Raw genomic sequence first — 17,500 nt, forward strand, 5'->3', positions numbered from 1 at the left:
ATCATCGGAGTTTGGTGTGAGGCTACAGAACTGAGACCAAACAGGAGCACGCTCTTTGTTTTGCTTGATTTTTAGAGTTCAGAGAGTGACTGTGGACGGGACTGCGTCCCCCATTAATGTCTCCAAGGGTATAACCGTCAACGGCAAACTGTAACTGCAACGTCTGACAGACAACAATCAGTGCAAACAACCTGAACCGTTGTGTAGTTGGATGCTCCGTCACGACAAAGTGTCTGCTCACATTGAAAACTCAGCACAATCAATGTTCTTTAACCACAGATTTGGCTCCTGACAACTTGCACCACAGCTTCACCTAATCAGTGTGTTAGTGACCGATTTCCCATTATTATCCTGTAAACACCAACATCCTCCTAATGGAATTTTTATTTATATATGAAGAAATATTTCATTTTGAAAATTGTATATATATATGTATATCTGAATTGTCACATGTCCAATTCATTGTTTTTGTTTTGTCATTAATTTGCGCTCTAAAACCACCAAACGTGCCTAATTTTAACCAAACTTGAATGTCACTTTAATCCCCAATCATGCAGATTACATTCTGTTGTGGTGCGACAGCAACAGCAGAATTTTAAAATGTCTATTTCTGTAAAAAGACCCAGTTTCAAAATAAACCCTCTAACAACAAACTCCACACTGATAGAGATGATTTATCACTTTTTTCCTCGTCATATCTGCAAAAGGGCGCTCGGTCAGCATATTGCAAGTCACAGTTAAAGGTCAAAATGTTGTTTTTCAGTAAACATAGACATTTGTGTTGGTTGATCCTGGCTCCAGCTCCAGACAGAAAAAATACCACAATCATCTGCCTGAAATGTTTTCTTTACAGCACACAAAGAAGTCTCAGTAAAATCACCTCTATGCCCCTTCTCTTTTTTTTTCTTCGTTCTTTCTTACTCCTCTTGATTTGCATGTGCTTCTGATTGGCTGCTGTAAGTTAAAGCTGGAGCTGCTGCCCTGTCCTTATTGGCTGGGAGCAGAAGGGGGCAGGTAATGTGTGTAGATAAATACAGAGTGCAGCCTGACAGCCACACACTCTCATGCATGTGCTATCATCACCCTCTTCAACACCACACACCACCACACCAGCTCCATCACTGCCAAGAAAGCAATTCTCAGGAAAGGATCTGCAGCCAGAAGATAGAAGAATTTCTTTCATTGCAAAGGGGAGACATGTCTTTTGAAGTGAAGGAGAAGACGGAGGTGCGCCTGGTGTTTTTGGGAGCAGGTGGAGTTGGGAAGACAGCCCTCATCCAGCGTTTTCTCAAAGACACCTTTGAGCCAAAGCACCGGTGCACCGTGGAGGATCTGCACAGGAAGGAATATGAGGTGGAAGGCGTCAAAGTCACCATCGACATCACGGACACCAGCGGCAGCTACTCCTTCCCCGCCATGCGAAGGCTCTCCATCCAGAACAGCGACGCCTTCGCGCTGGTCTATGCCGTGGATGACCCCAACTCCCTGGAAGCAGTCAAGAGGTTACGGCAGGAGATCCTGGAGGTCAAAGAGGACAAGTACACCCCCATCGTGGTCATCGGCAACAAGATCGACCGCTACAACGAGCGCCAGGTGTCCATCAAGGACGTTCTCTCTACAGTGGAGCTGGACTGGAACCACAGCTTCTTGGAGTCGTCGGCCAAAGACAACGTCAACGTGCTGGAGGTTTTCAGGGAGCTGCTGCAGCAGGCCAACCTGCCCAGCCGGCTCAGTCCGGCACTGTTCCGGAGAAGGGAAACCTTCCCGAAGGAGAACAACAAACGACCGCCCATGAACAAGACCAACAGCTGCGTTATCTCATAGTGATGGAGAGTAAAAACTGTCCAAAAGAGATGTTGCGCGGCGGGGACAGAAACTCACCAAGAGACTGTTAAATGTGTTCAAGCATCGCAGCAGTGCTCAAAGCAGCACTGAAGGCACAGAGATGCTACATCAAGAACTGATTTGTAGTGATGAACTTTAAGACAAGGATGAATGTGGCTAAACTTGACACCAATTACTGTGAATATCAAAAATGTAAGAAATGATGACAGCTCAGTTTTTTTTAATAGAAATCTCCTGTATATGTGTAATGTTTTATTTTTAGGGGGGTTCTGTGTAACTGCTGTTAAAGAAGAAGTTTAGTACTGATGAAATACTTGGTATAATTGCAGAAGTGTTTTTGTGTGTATATATACATATATGATGGGTTTATGGATCAAGTGAACAACAGAAGAAGAACTTAAACTGAAGAATTCATATTTTTTCTGGTTTGCAGAAAACTCATTAAACATTTGGCATTAACATGTCATTTTAAGTACACGCAGTGTTGTTGTTGGTGTGTTTTATCTCTGGTCTTCTTTTTATTTTCCTCAGATCTACACATCATGCAACCAAGGTCATGTTAGATGTTCTTATTTTCAGATGAATAAAACTTTTTCCCATGACTTTGGCTGCCAATCACTGTGTCCTGCTGTGACTTTTCTTGACGTGGAAACAGTGCATACAGACAATGAACACTTATATGATTCGAGGAAGTAATGCTACGTTGCACTTAAAGCCCGATAAAGCTGACATAAGATACTGCAATCTAAAATCTTGCATGCAAAATCAGCTGCCATGTGAGCGTAACAGAGAATGCATGTGGAAAACTAATTCAGTTGTAGATTATGGAGATATTTTGGGTGTCGCATTTCACTTGTGTTGGCAAACTGTCTACTTCTTTTCTTCAGAACTGCGCTGGTCCAACCAGACGAGTCAGGTTTTTTTTTTTTTTTTAAAAGGCCTACATAAACACTTGTCACCACTTGTCTGACCCGTGTTGAATTTAAAAGGGGTGGAAAGGGATTGGTGATTTTAATATACGTGCATTAGGCTTGCTGAAAAGTAGAAATGACAATAAGCTTATTGGATTGATTTAACAAACAAAAATACTCTCACATGCTCTTCATTTTGTGTTGTACCGCCCTCTAGTGGTGCAGAAGGTGATATTCATGGGATCAGTGTGTAATATTTGATGAATGATCACTGCAAGTTCATACAAGGATGCACAGCTTTTCAAGCAATGGCACCAACAGAAACAAAATTCAAAATAAACCCTGTGAACGCCTTATCAACTGTAGTTTCCAATAACTGTTGCAGTACACAATATAAAATGAAGACGTGATAGCTCAACGCTTCCTACTCGCATTAGGATGCATCATGTCCCTCTCATGCATTATACATCCACATTTTAGTGTTTTGTGTCGCATCCAACAAAGCGAACATGCAGGTTTTCATTCTCACCAAGAGGCTGGGAAAAGACTGAAACATGACATAAAAACTTGTCAAATGACACATAGATTATCTGTACATGACTCAAATAATGGCCTCTTGTTGTCTACTTTTCTCCACTACAGGATCACATGAAAGTTATGGAGTAAGTTAATACTCAACCGAAATGGTACACGCTGTTCTGTTATGGACGTTTTCATGTTCTCTAAAAGCCCTTCATATGTATTGTTAACATTTCCTGACTGTTGAAAGGCCATGCAGGCCCAGAGAGGGAGACAAAAAAGGTATGCTTCCTCTTTCCAAAAACAATCACACAAGGTACATTGTTTCCCCAGAATGAGACGAGGAAGTGACCTGTGATTATCGGATCTCTGGTTCCTCTTTGAGCCCTGTTTAAACTCACAGCTGTCTTCGAGCCTGTCTTTCTCGCCACATGGACGGAGACGCAGAGGCAAACCCCCGTCTTTTTAAAGCTCAGGTGCAATGTAAGCTTTTTTATGTTGGGGTGAACACAGGTACGATGTTCTGTTTTACATAGAGCTGCTATCGCTGTGATGTAATGCAGACTGACGGTAAAAATGTCATGACGGCTTAAATTCCTACAATAACTGACAGTTTCTGTGTCCCTGCTCCTAGACTTGGTCCAAGCTCCTCAGTGCTGCAAAGATACCTGAGAAGTTTCGAACAAGTATAGGATCTCTGACCGCCACTACAGCAGGTTTTTAGTGTTCCAGCTTAGGACAGAACAAATACTACAGAGGAACCGGTGATTCTGTTTCATACTGCATATTTTAAAAACTATATTTACTGTGATACTGTACGTTAAAGTTAAGCCTAGAGCCTGTTGTACAAACATGCTGTACTTGATTCCTTGTATTGCATTCTACTCTGAGAAATACCAGCTTTTTAAGCAACATTTGTTTAAAATCTGCAGAATGCAAGATTGTTAAAAACCCATCCAATGGCAAGGTGATTCTGCACAACATCACGAAAAAACATCCAACAATGACACCTACAGTGTAGATTAACGTTTCTGCCTTGAAATGAGGTTTTTTTTTCACCAAATGCTGATTAAATCACACGTCAAGATAAAGAAATGTAATCCTAAAATGCAGCACAGCAAATCCAGTGCGTGAAGATTTTAAATTTCTGTCTTCTGCAAAGTCAGAATCACGCATCATCACATCTGTCTAGAGCTTTAATACAGACAGTTCAGAAAGAGTGTGGTTTAAAGTACTTTGAAGTCCAAACTAACACCTGATAAAGTCAGTTTTTACTGCAATAGGGTGGAATGAACTGCACATACACTACAAACTAAGTCAGGTATAGACAGTGTTATGCACCAAAGCAGCACAGTGATAGTATTCCTTATTCAGTAGAGACGAGGCACAATTAGAGGCATCTGTTTTATTTTCATACACATTGACAAACACCGTAGAGTGAGACAGAAGGGTGAAGGGAAGGAGTCATAAGAACAGTAAATACAGGGAAGACAACATGAAATGCGCTAAGGACAGATGTAATTTGAGCTGGCATAGCAACGGCATTTATCCACCTCCGTGCCAACACGACACCAGCGTGTCTATCAAATATTCATCTACCAGCAAATCAGGAAAAAATCCAGCCTCTATTACGAAACTCAATCAGTGGTTAAAAGGAGCAAAAGGTGTACAAGTATTGCTGTATGGAAGACATTCTCAACAAACTTTTTTATTTATTTGTTTTGCATGTGCAACAGGAACACAAGAGAAAATAATTGTGCATTGGCTTATCAGGTATATTGTCCCTGAGCAAAAGGCTCAATCAGCATAGAAAGTCCACTAATTTCCACATGAGCGTCACTCTGAAATACCCACAGAGGGCACAAAAAAAAAAAAAAGATGCGTATGGCTGAATCACACCAAGTCTTATAGGGAGACGCCATAGATAACATCAACATCCTTCGGCTGTTGTCACATTTTTGCCAATTTGCCATGAATAGCATAAAAACAGCAACAACAAATAGACCCACCATATTGGAGTTGGTCACTGCAGGGCAACCTAAAAGCATGGAACAATTCAAAGTCTCCTGATCTGGTATATTTTGCAAATATAATCCAAAAAAAAGCAACATGGCTGCTGCTTGCATTTACAAGATGTGTTATTATGATATCGGCATTTCTGAATTCGATACAATACCTTGAAAGACATCAACATTCTTTAACATTTTCAATCCCACGAGGAAAAGCTGCCACAAACGTGTTTCCATGAGGAATTTTTAACGTGCATTTTGAACTATTGCATCTGAACAGGAAATGGAAACTGCAAAATTCAATTAGCCCTCCAAAGTCAGCGCGCTTTATTGGAGATGACAACACCATCTCCAAGTTTTGGGTTTTTTTGTTGTTGTCTTCGCCTCTAGAATGCACGAAACATGGCCAAAACCAGCCGACATGCTCTGTTTGTTAAACCCAAGTTTAAGACACAAATCAATTCAGCCTAAGTGTGTCAATATGTGTTCAAGGTTAAATCACTTTTTTGGCATGCATCAGCACAAATCACTGCCCTGCATTTACAGCACTCAACAGAACACTTTGTGGCTGAGCGTGATGCTGCTGGAAACCTCTGTTCCAAAAAAAATGATGGCGGTTCTCCCTTCAGGTGACTGAGGAGATTCTATCCAAGGTAAACAGCCGCCTATAATTAGTTTTATCTGCAAGGTAGCCTGATTAAATGAGCTTATTTTTTATTTTTTATATATTATTTGGAACATTTCCAAAGTTTACTGACAATTCTATTTAAATAGCTGGCTAAGTATAGTAAAACTTTTGATTTTATGTTATTTTATGTTGGCGCTGCTGCCGTGTGTTGACGTTCTGTCAGAGAGAAAACAGAGCGAGAAAGTGCAGCTGGTGTTGGTGTATCGAATCTGCAAAACAATTACTATTAAAACGGTTTCAAATATCGAGAATCAGTTTTTGATAACACTACTTAAAAGTCTAAAATTGCACAAAGCAGTTTGCAGCAAACCACAACAAACCAGACCAGAAGACTTTTCAAATCACTCCACACTTTTTAATTACTAGATAAGAACATTGAACCGGGACAACGCTGCAGCAGCAGTTGGCAATAATGTAGAATAGCTTGAACGTGTAGAAATGGATTTCCCTTTAGCTGTGTATGTCATTCATATGCAATGTGTTGTCGCTGCCGGATAACAGTTACAGTTAGCTGGTTAAATTATGCACAGTTTAAAGTTCAGTCAGTTACTAAAGAGATACAGTATATTAAAGGGTCAGTTCACCTAATCACAACTCTACAACGTTTCCTTACTTACAGTATGTAGCCGTTCACAGTTAGACTTCTGCTGCCAGTGCAAAACAATGGAAGTGAAGAGAAAAGTATTTGTGGTGTCCAAATCTTTTTTTTTGTTAGCATGTCCATATGGTACTTTTTATGTGCTAGAAAACACATCATGACCCGTCAATGCCATAGCTTAGCATTTTCACCTTGAAGCTGCAGCCGATGACAGTTTCAAAAACATGGATTCGGATTTTCAGAAATTTTTACGCAACAAACTAAAGGCACCAATCACGTCGACTCGAGAAGCAGGGCTCATTTTCCAGTTCAAACATTAATGGCTGAATTATTCTAATAGTGCAACGTGCAACTGGGTAGTGTTAAGTCATTTTGTGGAGAGGACACTCAATCTCAGTACAGTGAAAGAGTGTAGAGTTACACCTAAGTAAGTTTAGGGAAAGGGCTTACAGATTACTGGTTCAATAATTAATTGCAGGCAATAACTTACCCAGTTAAAAATATATATAAGATAAGACAGAGGATGGACACGAGAGCATTTTGGGCATTTAGTCAGCAGTGAGCCACCACGACAAAGACTTCTGTGACATTTAATGGGCGACGGCCAGTGCTCAGGTATTTAAAACGCAGTGACATCTACCAGACCAGCGATTCTAATACCAAGTGAGGAAGGCAACCAAATAGCATTATGGGCAAATGTCCCATTTTAAATATGTTAAATAGTCATAGTAGCAGACATAAATAACCAATTATAGATTGATAATGCTTCCAACTATCAGTTGCATGCCTATTTCAAAGCCAGGAGAGAGAATTTAAGTGTCTTCCTTTGCATAAATAATGTCCAAAATATCCACCGTAATCCACAGATGTTTCTTTAAACACTGAGTGAGCCAATTATGTTCATGCTTTGAACGCCACAAATTTAATTCACCCCCATGGCACTGGGTTAACAGCAAATATCTCAGAAGCAGATTTCGCAAAAACCGTTGTAAATACAACTGAAACTATCTTCTTGGCTAGATATGACTATGAGTGACTAAGAAAAAAAAAATCTGGTTATTTGTTTTAACTGATCAGCTAATAAATATAATATATAAAAGATGGCCTCTTTAATCCTGCAGATGATAAACGTCTTATGCCACATTTTACCAAACATTCCTACAAATGGTGCAAAAAAGCTGCATAAAAATATAGTTTCTGAGAAGTTCTTTTTTCTTTTTTTGCGGTTAGAAGCGACACACCTCATTAAATGCAAAGAACTCATAGTGCCTGAGCAGCCCTGGTCAGCAGAGCGAGCAAGGCTGTTGGAAAAATGGTTGGTAAAGCACAAATTCCCATTACTGGAGACATTTATCTTGTTTCGTTTTCTTTTTTTTCTTTTTTGCAGAATACGCCCAGTCACTAAATATGAGGTACCGTAGTGTATGACAAAATAACTTTATAAATACAAAGCATCTTTTGTTCAAAAAAGAGTGACATCAGCAAAACAAGAGAAAAAAAATTGAGGCTTCAAGAATAAAACTGCAATAAGTCTTGTTTGCTTGATGTTATAACCCTTTTCTCAATAAGCCACCACATGCATTTTCTGACTTAACAGAAGAAATACATTTCAACAGGTTTTGGTAAGAGGATAAATAACTTTTGGTAATTTTTAGAACTTCAATTTACTTTAAATTAATTAGGATACATGTAATCTCGACATACACAATACACTGAACGTGACATTAGCAGGTTGTTACAGAACTGGGCTCTCAATCGCTGACACCCACCTTCGCTATCATTTTGACACTCTCTAGTCGTCCACGGTGATGTTGCGGAACAAATACGCCATGGACTCGCCGTTGTGGATGCGGCGGATAGCCTCAGCCAATATCATGCTCACATCCACCGTCTTGATTTTTGGACACTGAAGCTTCTGTACTTCATGGGGCACTGTGTTGGTCACCACCACCTGAGGACCCAGTGAACACAGAGACGCTATTCAAACAGGTGTAACAACTAAACTATAAGACCGGGCTTCTGTAAGTTGCACCAGCACATAAGCATAAACAACATCTGAAAGTTCCAATTTGTTCAAACTAAACTAAACTGGCTTCGAGCATTAGTCTCATTACTTTTAGCCACATTACAAACGCTTAATTTGTGAGTTTCCACTTTCAATAAATTGCTGTTTTTAATTTACTCTGGTGTCTTGACAGGCTGATGACAGTCTTGCGTTTAAAGACACCTGCATTTTGTCATTACAGTACTCAAGATAATAATGTTTCATTAAAACTACAACATACAGCCATGCATTCATTTGTGCAAGAAATCAGAAATGGTTTGATGCTTTAGTTTGGAAGACAGAATGGTTGGAGATGTAAAGTGAAGCCAGAACATATTTAGAAAGCTAAGAAACACTTCAAAAATTTAGGAATTTCATTGCATTATTTTACAAAATGTCAAAAGAAGTGGCACTTATCATAACACAACCACACCACACCCGCTAAAACAAACCAGAAAACATGTTTCTTTAGTTTTTGGTGTTGGTACCTCTAACAGTGAACCCACATAAAGTCCACAGTTACGGTATTTAGTTTGCCAGGCATCAGCTTGCAGATTGTTTTGTGAATGGAATCAGCTAGTTTCTGTCAAAGCTGTAGTCAGACTTTCCTCAGAGCTTTCAGCTCGTCCACACAACAGCGTGACAGTTTGTGGGTTGACATTTGTACCTTGTAGGTGTTTCACAGACTTGTATTAAACACTCTAAATGGCTATTCTGAGACCTTCTGTGTTTGTGTTGCTTTGGGTCCTTATGCCGATAAAAAAAAATCCCCAACTGTTGCTTGAATAATTTGACACTTTGGAGATCTACCTCCAGTCTTCACCGTAATCCAAGTTGTCTTATTTGTTATCACAGTGCCATTCATAAGCGCTGTCACCCTCTGTGTCCATGCCTGTTGAGCCTATTTGAAATCATCAGTAAACTCATTTTTATCTGGTTATTCTTGTTGATCTTAGAAGCAAGTCTTGCAGATGTTATTCCTGACTTTTTTCCCCATACAGTCCAATCTGCCATACAATCAGACTGGGTGAACTCAGAAGCGCCCAACAGGTCACAGAATGGAAGCTTGTCAGGAAGAGCTAGGTTCTTAAAAAATTCTTTAAAAAAACAAACAATATCAGTAGCATAAATCATAGACATGAAATTGCTTTGTTATAAAAACAAATACTAGAATTTAAGTGGCACTAAGAGGAACTGAAAACAGAAACTCATACTTGTATAGAAATGCAACTGTTAGATGTGATTCTGTCGTTGCTGTAGTTACACCTTGTTCTAGTCGTAACATTGAACATGTTTTTGCTCGCTAAAAATAAGCTTGTCTCCTGTAGCTTCCTTTCTGAGCATTGGTGAGACATCTTGTGATTAAAAAAAATAAGTCATAAAAGAAAAAATACTATCAAAACCAAACAAATTTTGGGTGTCCTCACCTCATCAATGGCTGATTCCTCTATGAGACGTGGAGCGTCGGCAGAAAGTAAACCATGTGTGGCCATAATATAAATTTTATAGGCTCCTCTCTCTTTCAGGATCTCTGCAGCTGCAACAAAGTCTCCAACATCATCTATAATGTCATCCTGGAAGAAGAAGAAAAGGAAAAAGCCTCAACGTCAACCCTCAACTCCCCTCTTTAACTTGTTTTTAAAACATATCTCATCTCATCTCTGATTATTCGGATGATCTACCTGCACAGCCTCAATTGTGCTCAAAAGATTGAGTTTTAATTATCTTGTTGGATACTTTACCTGACTGTACTTCTACTCTTATACATTTATAGGAGATAAGGGAATGTCAGCTGTCCTGTTGTCCACTTTTTGTCTTTGTACTCGTTTTGTTAATCATTTAAAGCATAATTTAGGATAACAGCAAGAACATATGAACAGAAATATGTAAGATATGATGAAGGAGTAGCTACACCTGAGACGTCTAGAATTAGAAATGCAAAAATATACACTCAACTGTGTCACCAAATCCCTCCTTTCTTCACTTACTCACTACTCCATACTTAAAAGTTTACTCAATAGCTACTAAAAATGGGAATTTTGCATCATTGCTGACAGCGGAGTAGAGTTGTAGTTTAGAAAATTTTGAAATAGTTTAAAAGAAAGTAACCTACGTGCCAAATCAAATCGCAGATGGTAGATAAAGTCCACTATACAGTAACTAGAGAATACATAGTGTGGACATAGCAGAAGTAAAGAAGAAGCTCGCTGTTCCATCTGAAGTTTGCAGACAGCTAAAATTAGCAACCAGATCAAACAAAGATGCAGCTGAACGTACTGAGCATCAGTGTGTTTTAGTCCTTGTGAATTTAAAATGTTTTTACTTCTTTATAAAAACGACATGATCTTGTGTTGAGGAGTGAAAATGTAGCTCAAAAAGCATTAATAGTTGATGATAAATGTCCAAATGTCCATACTGTGTGTTATACAGTATTGAGAACTGATTTGGATTGATTATAAATGAGAATTAACTAATTCAAATGTGGCAAAAGCAGCCAAAATGTCTTTGTAGCATCTTACCACAATAATGGCAATTCTCCCACCCACATCTCCAACAACAGTAATGGGAGGTTTCTCTTTGGCCATCATTACTGAAAAGGAAAGCACACCCGGTCACCTGTGAAAATACTTCCAGGAGGTCACGTGTACAGAATCTCCCCGAATCAAAAATAAATCTCAGTAGATTGGGTAAAATGGGTTGAGAAAATCAATTAAAGCAAATCTGCACCCCGAATTTTTGAAGTACATTTCTTTATGAAGGGATTTAAATGATTCGTAGAAATGCTATATTGAATTAAAAAGGGAAAAAAAGCCCCAATTAATTAAAAAATTTCCCCCCATTCTACCCCACCTACCCCTAGGAGATTAAACTGAAATGCCAAACATAGTACAAAACATGCCATGCAAAGATCAAATGACCAAAAGGGTTTTTTTTTTTTTTCTGCCCAGGATACCCAATCAGAAGACAATGTATAGCTGCCTGGACACACACAACCTCAGGCCCAGGCTGTGGCAGGCGTATGGCAGCAGTCTGCATATGAACCAGATATGCAGCAGACAACCTCGTTTCACACAGGACGACAGTGGCAAGCACCGATGAGGGGTTTTTGGGTTTTGTTTTTGTTTTTTTTTCATACACGCTTGCCAATGTTCTGGGATCAGTCTTCAGTCGAACATCAGTGATGCCAGCAACTACTTTTACATGCACACAATAATCAGTTTGTATCTCAGTTACATATTTGTCATGTGTAATATATAGAACTAAAAATATGCAGTTTAGCTATTCATATTAGGACAGGGTTGTTTATCATTTTGACTACAATGCTGTTGCATATTATCACACTATTGAGTCTAGAGCTACTACGTTCCAATCCTGAGGAAACAAGAAATTGTTTTGCTCCTGGTACACTGTTGACACCCCAACTTTTCAATCCTCTGTATGTACATGTATATGCAGAGTATGAACATTAAACATATCATACTTGACCTTTCAGCAAATCTAATATGGTAAATGCAGGTCTATTTTTTAATTAAAGTCTCAGAAAAATACTCGGATTACATTTAATGCGATTACCCCCCACCCCACCACCACAGACCTTTGAAGCGTAACCAATTTTCAAAATAAAAGCTGCATTTTGAGTGTTGGTGTGCATGTAAATGTAGACATTCAAAGGGTTTGAGGAAACAATCAACTGGTAAACAATCAGCCAGCCAAGCCGATTGTGAAGGAAAAGGTATAAAGAAGCAGAGAAAGGAGGAGCATGCCTTGCAGAACACTTTGCTGAATACCGTGAGTCCCACAGCATCAGAAAACCTGGCACTTTCACATTCAGTCTTTTACCGCTATTAACCAAAAAAACAAAACAAACAAACAAAACAAAAACAGCAAAAGCCATGTTGTTAGCAGTACACACACTTCTCAAAAATACATTGTCGTGACAGCTTGCTGATGCACTATCACTGGCTACCTGAGAAATGTTTGGTCAGATATTTTAAAATGAATTTAGGATGTCAACAAAAACCCATAAGTCAACATAATTGTCTGATGGATCTCAGGAGTTTAAAGGGTTTCAATTTGCAAATGTTAACAGCAGAGATAAGTATAATCCCACACTAAATATTACTGTTAATAAAAAAGGTTCTGTTTTACCACAAAGGCAGGACACTAAAACTTGAGCGTACCAAGAGGTGCTTTTATCACATTTCTTCTTAAACTCGCTGGATATTAAGTTTCAAAAGCATGCTTTCTTGTTCTCATCACATGCGGTTATGACCAAATGTTAATCAGGTTTTTCAGAGCGGTTTTACTTATGGGTGCACCATGTGTTGATTGGCAAGATGAGTCCAGATATTTAACTACAAAGTAAAACAAAAAGGAAAAAATGTTTGGCATGGTTCTGGTTTTGATTTATGGATTTCAAAAGAAGAAAAAAAAATAAAAATCAGAACACAACAAAACAAAGAGGGTTTTGGCCATCTTGTAGAACTAGCTGTCTGGAATCGTAGAAAGGTGCAGTAAACATGAAAGGTGTTCTTTTTCCAAGTCAAACATGCCATGCAAATAGCATAGAGTATGGAGCACACTGTAGGCCTGAGAAGGTTTAGTCAGTGCAAATTGCCTGGGCACAAATAGTCTGCATTTTTTTCCCCCTCAAACTCCCCCTCCTGAATCCAGACTGTATTTTCACAAGATGCAACACAAACCCCTTTTTTTTTTTCTCTACACATGCACGAACTGAGGAACCATTTGAAGAGGAATCATTTCATAGTCAGATGTAAATTAATTTTACGGTCGTACTTGGAAGTTCTATGCCAGGGAACGGAGCTTGTTGTTTGCCTGCTATTATCAACAAATAAACACCACGTTAACACAAAATGCACAAATATTTGACATGACAAACACATGATGCCAAGACTTGGAAAATCCTCTTCCTAGGTTGACAGAAATGTTTAAATACAACAACAAATCAGGCTGACTGTATTACAATCTGAAACAAATGGTTGAAGCAATTTGTGAGTTGCAGTTCCAAAAGGAGGATTTTTTAAGTCGAGGTTAAGAATTAGGATTTTTTTTTTTGTTTGTTTTTAACCAAATAATAAAATAAATACTGGATGCAAATACGGAGTCATTTGCCAATGACACACTTCTTTGAAATTCTGTCTGACTCAATCGTCTTACCAGGAATCAACACTACAAATATGGTAAAAAAAACTGTATGCCACAATCCCATTAGTTCTCACCAGAAATGAACATTTCAAAATAAAGGTATGTGCCAAGAAAACAAGCAGAGGGCTATGCTTCTACGATTATTCAGTAGGTCACTCTTTGTACGTTAGGAGTTGCGGCTCGTTGAGGATGCAGCATGAGTAAAAGTAGTATGTCTGTGGAAATAAATCATGCAGTAACACAAAAAATCCTCGTCTTCGGTATGGTTGATGGTTGGTATGAGTGAGAAAACGGCAGAATCAACAGCTCAGAACTGGTTAGCACAAAAAAGAGCCGTATTTAGTTGTTGGCAGGAGCCGACGTTACACACAGCACACATTTTAACATGTCACAGCAGGAAAAGCACACGAGCATTAATGATGGCTGCACGTCACTTATTGGAGGTCAACCTCTTGTGCTTGTTGGCGAAGCTTTTTTCACCGGTGCTTCTCCTGCTCTGACAAGTCAAAATGTCTGCTGTGAAAAAGTTCTGTTAAGTTATAAACAGTTGACATATTAAAAATCAAAGCAGTTTAACAAGCAGAAATTATAAGAAATTTCTTGCTGGCTTGGGACTACGGTCTGACAAATTTAAAAAAAAAAAAAAAAAGAGTTTTTAACTGTGAGAAACAATAAACAGTGACATGTTAACGATACAGGTAAAATCTATCAAGCATTTGAAACTAGAAAACAGTGATATGCAAAGATGATCGTTCTTACAAGGCAGCTCCAGTCCCGTGTGTCCTGTGGTGTTGCGCACACATGGTGGGGAGTGTCTTCCGTCAGCCATGTCAGACTCTGAACACTGAGCCTCGCCATGAATCACAGCCAGACCCAGACGCAGACGTTCTGCATACGACTGAGCCCTAGAAAAAAATAATAAACGGAAAGAAAATACAGGAAGCAGTGGTGAAATTAGGCAAACACTGCTGAGTTGAGGCGTAAGATGATTAATGCTTAGAAAAGGGGATGATAATCAAAAGGTAAAAATGCATCAGCAGCTACCTTTTAGCTGCAGCAGGTGACTTTGCAACAATGATGGCATTTCTGTAATCAGGAATCTGACAGGACAGAAGAAAACAAATGTTCAATCAAACTGACTGATTTGGTTTATATGGAGGTATCAGCGCCTATACTTGAATCCATACAGAAGACATTCAAATGGGGCTATCACCTCTTCTTGGATGTACTGAATCAAGAAAGGGGAGGCACGCAAGTTATCCACTGGAAAGCTGAAGAAGCCCTGGATCTCCTTCTGATGCAAGTCCATGGTGATGATGTGTGTCAGTCCTTTAAAGGAACAGGCAGATACAAATCAAACTCGAATGACGAGACTGTTTACAAATCACAGCTTAAGATTTGCTGTCTTTACCTGCTTTGGCTAACATTGAAGCTAGTAACTTGCACACTATCGAGCCCCTCTTCCTCATCTTGCACTGCTTGCTGTAGGGGAAGTACGGGATGACGCCGATGATGTTCTTTGCACAAGACGTCTTGAGGGCGTAAGCCATAACCAGCAGCTCCATAATGGCCGTGTTGACATCTCTGTTTTTTGTAAAAACAGAGAGAAAAGAGGAAATCATGTAAACTTAGGTTGGTTTTAATCTGTGTTTTTTAAATAACTGTTGCAGGGAAAATGGCAAACTCACCTTGGTATGGTCTGGATAATGAAAATAGTCTGTCCACGAACAGATTCCTTTACGTCCACTCTAGTCTCTGTACAGAAGAAAAAATAAGGCATGAGTTATTTTAGAAAAGCTGCATCTTAACGTCAATAATTCTTAATGTACACTTGTTTATGCCCACTTAGAAAATGTTTAAGCTTCAGTCTCTCTATCAGGAATTGCACACATGATTAAAACCTTACATTGACTTGACAGCTAAGGTTTCACATTTCACAAACAACAGTAAAGTTGCACATTCTGCAGCAGCTGAATATTACTGTATATTATGCAGTGTTTGCACATCCTCAGCTCGTGACCCGATAAGTTGGTTATTAAGTGCACAAGGTGCCATTGAGGATGTATTAATTTCCGCAACGGTCATCAATTATAAATGCCCATGTCCTGCTCAAATATTTAATGCGCTAAAAGGCTCTAAAGAATTTTAATGTGAATAATGGGGACCCAGCGATGTAATGCGCTGGAGTCATAGTGGTTACAGATACGGACCATGTGTGGCAGATTGGGTATAAGTAATGACATCATCAATCCACATTAAATATAGTATATTTTTGTGCATGTCATCAGAAAAATTCAAGATGCTTATATCTTGTACACACTGATTCAGCACTGAGATTAAATCTGCACTTGGTATCTACAGGATACTCTGACCTGGGGTATTTAAATTCGGGTGAAAACGTCAGATCAACACATTCATGGCGAATATATTCACTAACTTTTGGGGAAATCATCTACACAAAGGGTTCTTGTGTGCAGCACAAATGCTCTTTACATTCCACCACATTGTCGGATGCACAAGCCCTACATTTGTTAGAAACTAAATGCTCATGAGATCATTTTCATAATGAGAGTTAGCCAGAGAGATGCCTGATATATTCATTTTAAATTGCATTCTGACCTCTGTTAGATTCTTGAAAGACCACAGACTTGCCCAGTTCAACTCCCAGCCGCCTGTGAAACGAGAGCACAACACTGCAGTCACACTGAAACCTAAAGATCATCATCAAACCAACACGGGGCAATCTTCATTCATTCATTCATTCATTCATTCATTCATTCATCAATGACCAGACAGACTCACACCGTCATTCAAAAGCAGCTGTAACACAACAACACTGTGTTCCATGTTACACAATTATCTGTCATGTATCAATTATCGTGATTGGTGAATTAATTGACCAATTTGCACGTCATTGATCCCAGAGGGGAGGTTTTAAAGGCCAAAGTCATATGCTACTCACAAGCTAACACGTCTTACTTGTTGACTCTTTGTATGAGAATCGTTAAAAATGACCTGAAAGCCATAAGTTACAACAGTATTGACTTAAAACACGACTTACTCCGTTATCTTCTTGGCCAGTTCTGTGCATGCTGCGGAAGAGTTCGCGGAAAAGACACGGTAACCGCTTTTAGCCACATTCATCCTAGTATATGTAGTGTTTTGTTTTGTTTCTTTATTTCACTGATACTGCTGTCAAACCGACCGACACGTTTGTTGCGATTTTATTCTTACGGCGTTGTCGTTAGCTAGCTAGCTAGCTAGACGCGCGCTAAGCCTGCGAGGTGAGCTAAATCACGCGAAATTACCGTCAGAGTGCGACGAAAACTTAGCTAAAACATAGCTACGAGTTAAATAATAGTTACTGTCATGTGGCAAATAAATTCGTTTTGATTCTGGGCGGGTAAACGACTGATACCTGCCCGTCAGGTAGCACAGTAGCCTGACAACCGTCCACACTGACAACTACGGGAGCTCCCCTGGGTCAAACTTAGCGGCTTTGCTTATGTATGTTGATCCTAGGCAAATAAAATATAAATTATTCAGTGGTGAAAGTGAAAGTATTTAATGTGTTGCTTATTTAAAAGTCATAGTGTAGACATGTTTATCACAAGTTAGCCAAAATATAACTATCAACATCAAGTCAAACACTCCAATACTACAGATTAATAAAAGATTGTCATTTTTTATGCATTAATTGGCAATATGTGTCACTTTAAT

General features: G+C 39.2%; 2 protein-coding genes across 3 annotated transcripts; one reads left to right on the forward strand and one right to left on the reverse strand.

Moving 5' to 3' along the window:
* The first annotated feature begins 1,085 nt into the window (after positions 1 to 1,085).
* LOC103375356 (ras-related protein Rap-1b-like) lies at positions 1,086 to 2,322 on the forward strand. The gene has a single exon (XM_008305615.1). The coding sequence runs from the start codon at positions 1,198 to 1,200 to the stop codon at positions 1,822 to 1,824; it is 627 nt and encodes a 208-aa protein (XP_008303837.1). The 5' UTR covers positions 1,086 to 1,197; the 3' UTR covers positions 1,825 to 2,322.
* A 2,343-nt stretch (positions 2,323 to 4,665) lies between these two features.
* Positions 4,666 to 17,270, reverse strand: prpsap2 (phosphoribosyl pyrophosphate synthetase-associated protein 2). 2 transcript variants are annotated; one of them, XM_008305626.1, is made up of 11 exons: positions 16,842 to 17,270; positions 16,400 to 16,452; positions 15,469 to 15,535; positions 15,192 to 15,364; positions 14,994 to 15,109; positions 14,825 to 14,880; positions 14,540 to 14,685; positions 12,922 to 12,969; positions 11,134 to 11,204; positions 10,042 to 10,188; positions 4,666 to 8,521 (listed from the first exon to the last, which is right to left on the reverse strand). In XM_008305626.1, the coding sequence occupies exons 1-11, from the start codon at positions 16,922 to 16,924 to the stop codon at positions 8,363 to 8,365; spliced, it is 1,119 nt and encodes a 372-aa protein (XP_008303848.1). In that variant the 5' UTR covers positions 16,925 to 17,270; the 3' UTR covers positions 4,666 to 8,362. The 2 variants fall into 2 exon arrangements, with proteins under 2 accessions (XP_008303848.1, XP_008303855.1); XM_008305633.1 differs by lacking the exon at positions 12,922 to 12,969.
* Between the last annotated feature and the right edge of the window lie 230 nt (positions 17,271 to 17,500).

Source organism: Stegastes partitus, unplaced genomic scaffold, assembly GCF_000690725.1.
Source record: "Stegastes partitus isolate 25-593 unplaced genomic scaffold, Stegastes_partitus-1.0.2 Scaffold43, whole genome shotgun sequence".
NCBI classification, from domain to species: Eukaryota; Metazoa; Chordata; class Actinopteri; family Pomacentridae; genus Stegastes; species Stegastes partitus.

Excerpts from the sequence above, each read along its gene's own strand:
- LOC103375356 (XM_008305615.1), top strand. The coding sequence starts at position 1,198 with ATGTCTTTTGAAGTGAAGGAGAAGACGGAGGTGCGCCTGGTGTTTTTG.
- prpsap2 (XM_008305626.1), bottom strand. The coding sequence starts at position 16,924 with ATGAATGTGGCTAAAAGCGGTTACCGTGTCTTTTCCGCGAACTCTTCC. Across the intron at positions 15,110-15,191 it reads TTCAATGTTAGCCAAAGCAG|GACTGACACACATCATCACC; the intron begins GTAAAGACAGCA and ends GTTCCTTTAAAG. Across the intron at positions 10,189-11,133 it reads GGAGAATTGCCATTATTGTG|GATGACATTATAGATGATGT; the intron begins GTAAGATGCTAC and ends TTCTTCTTCCAG.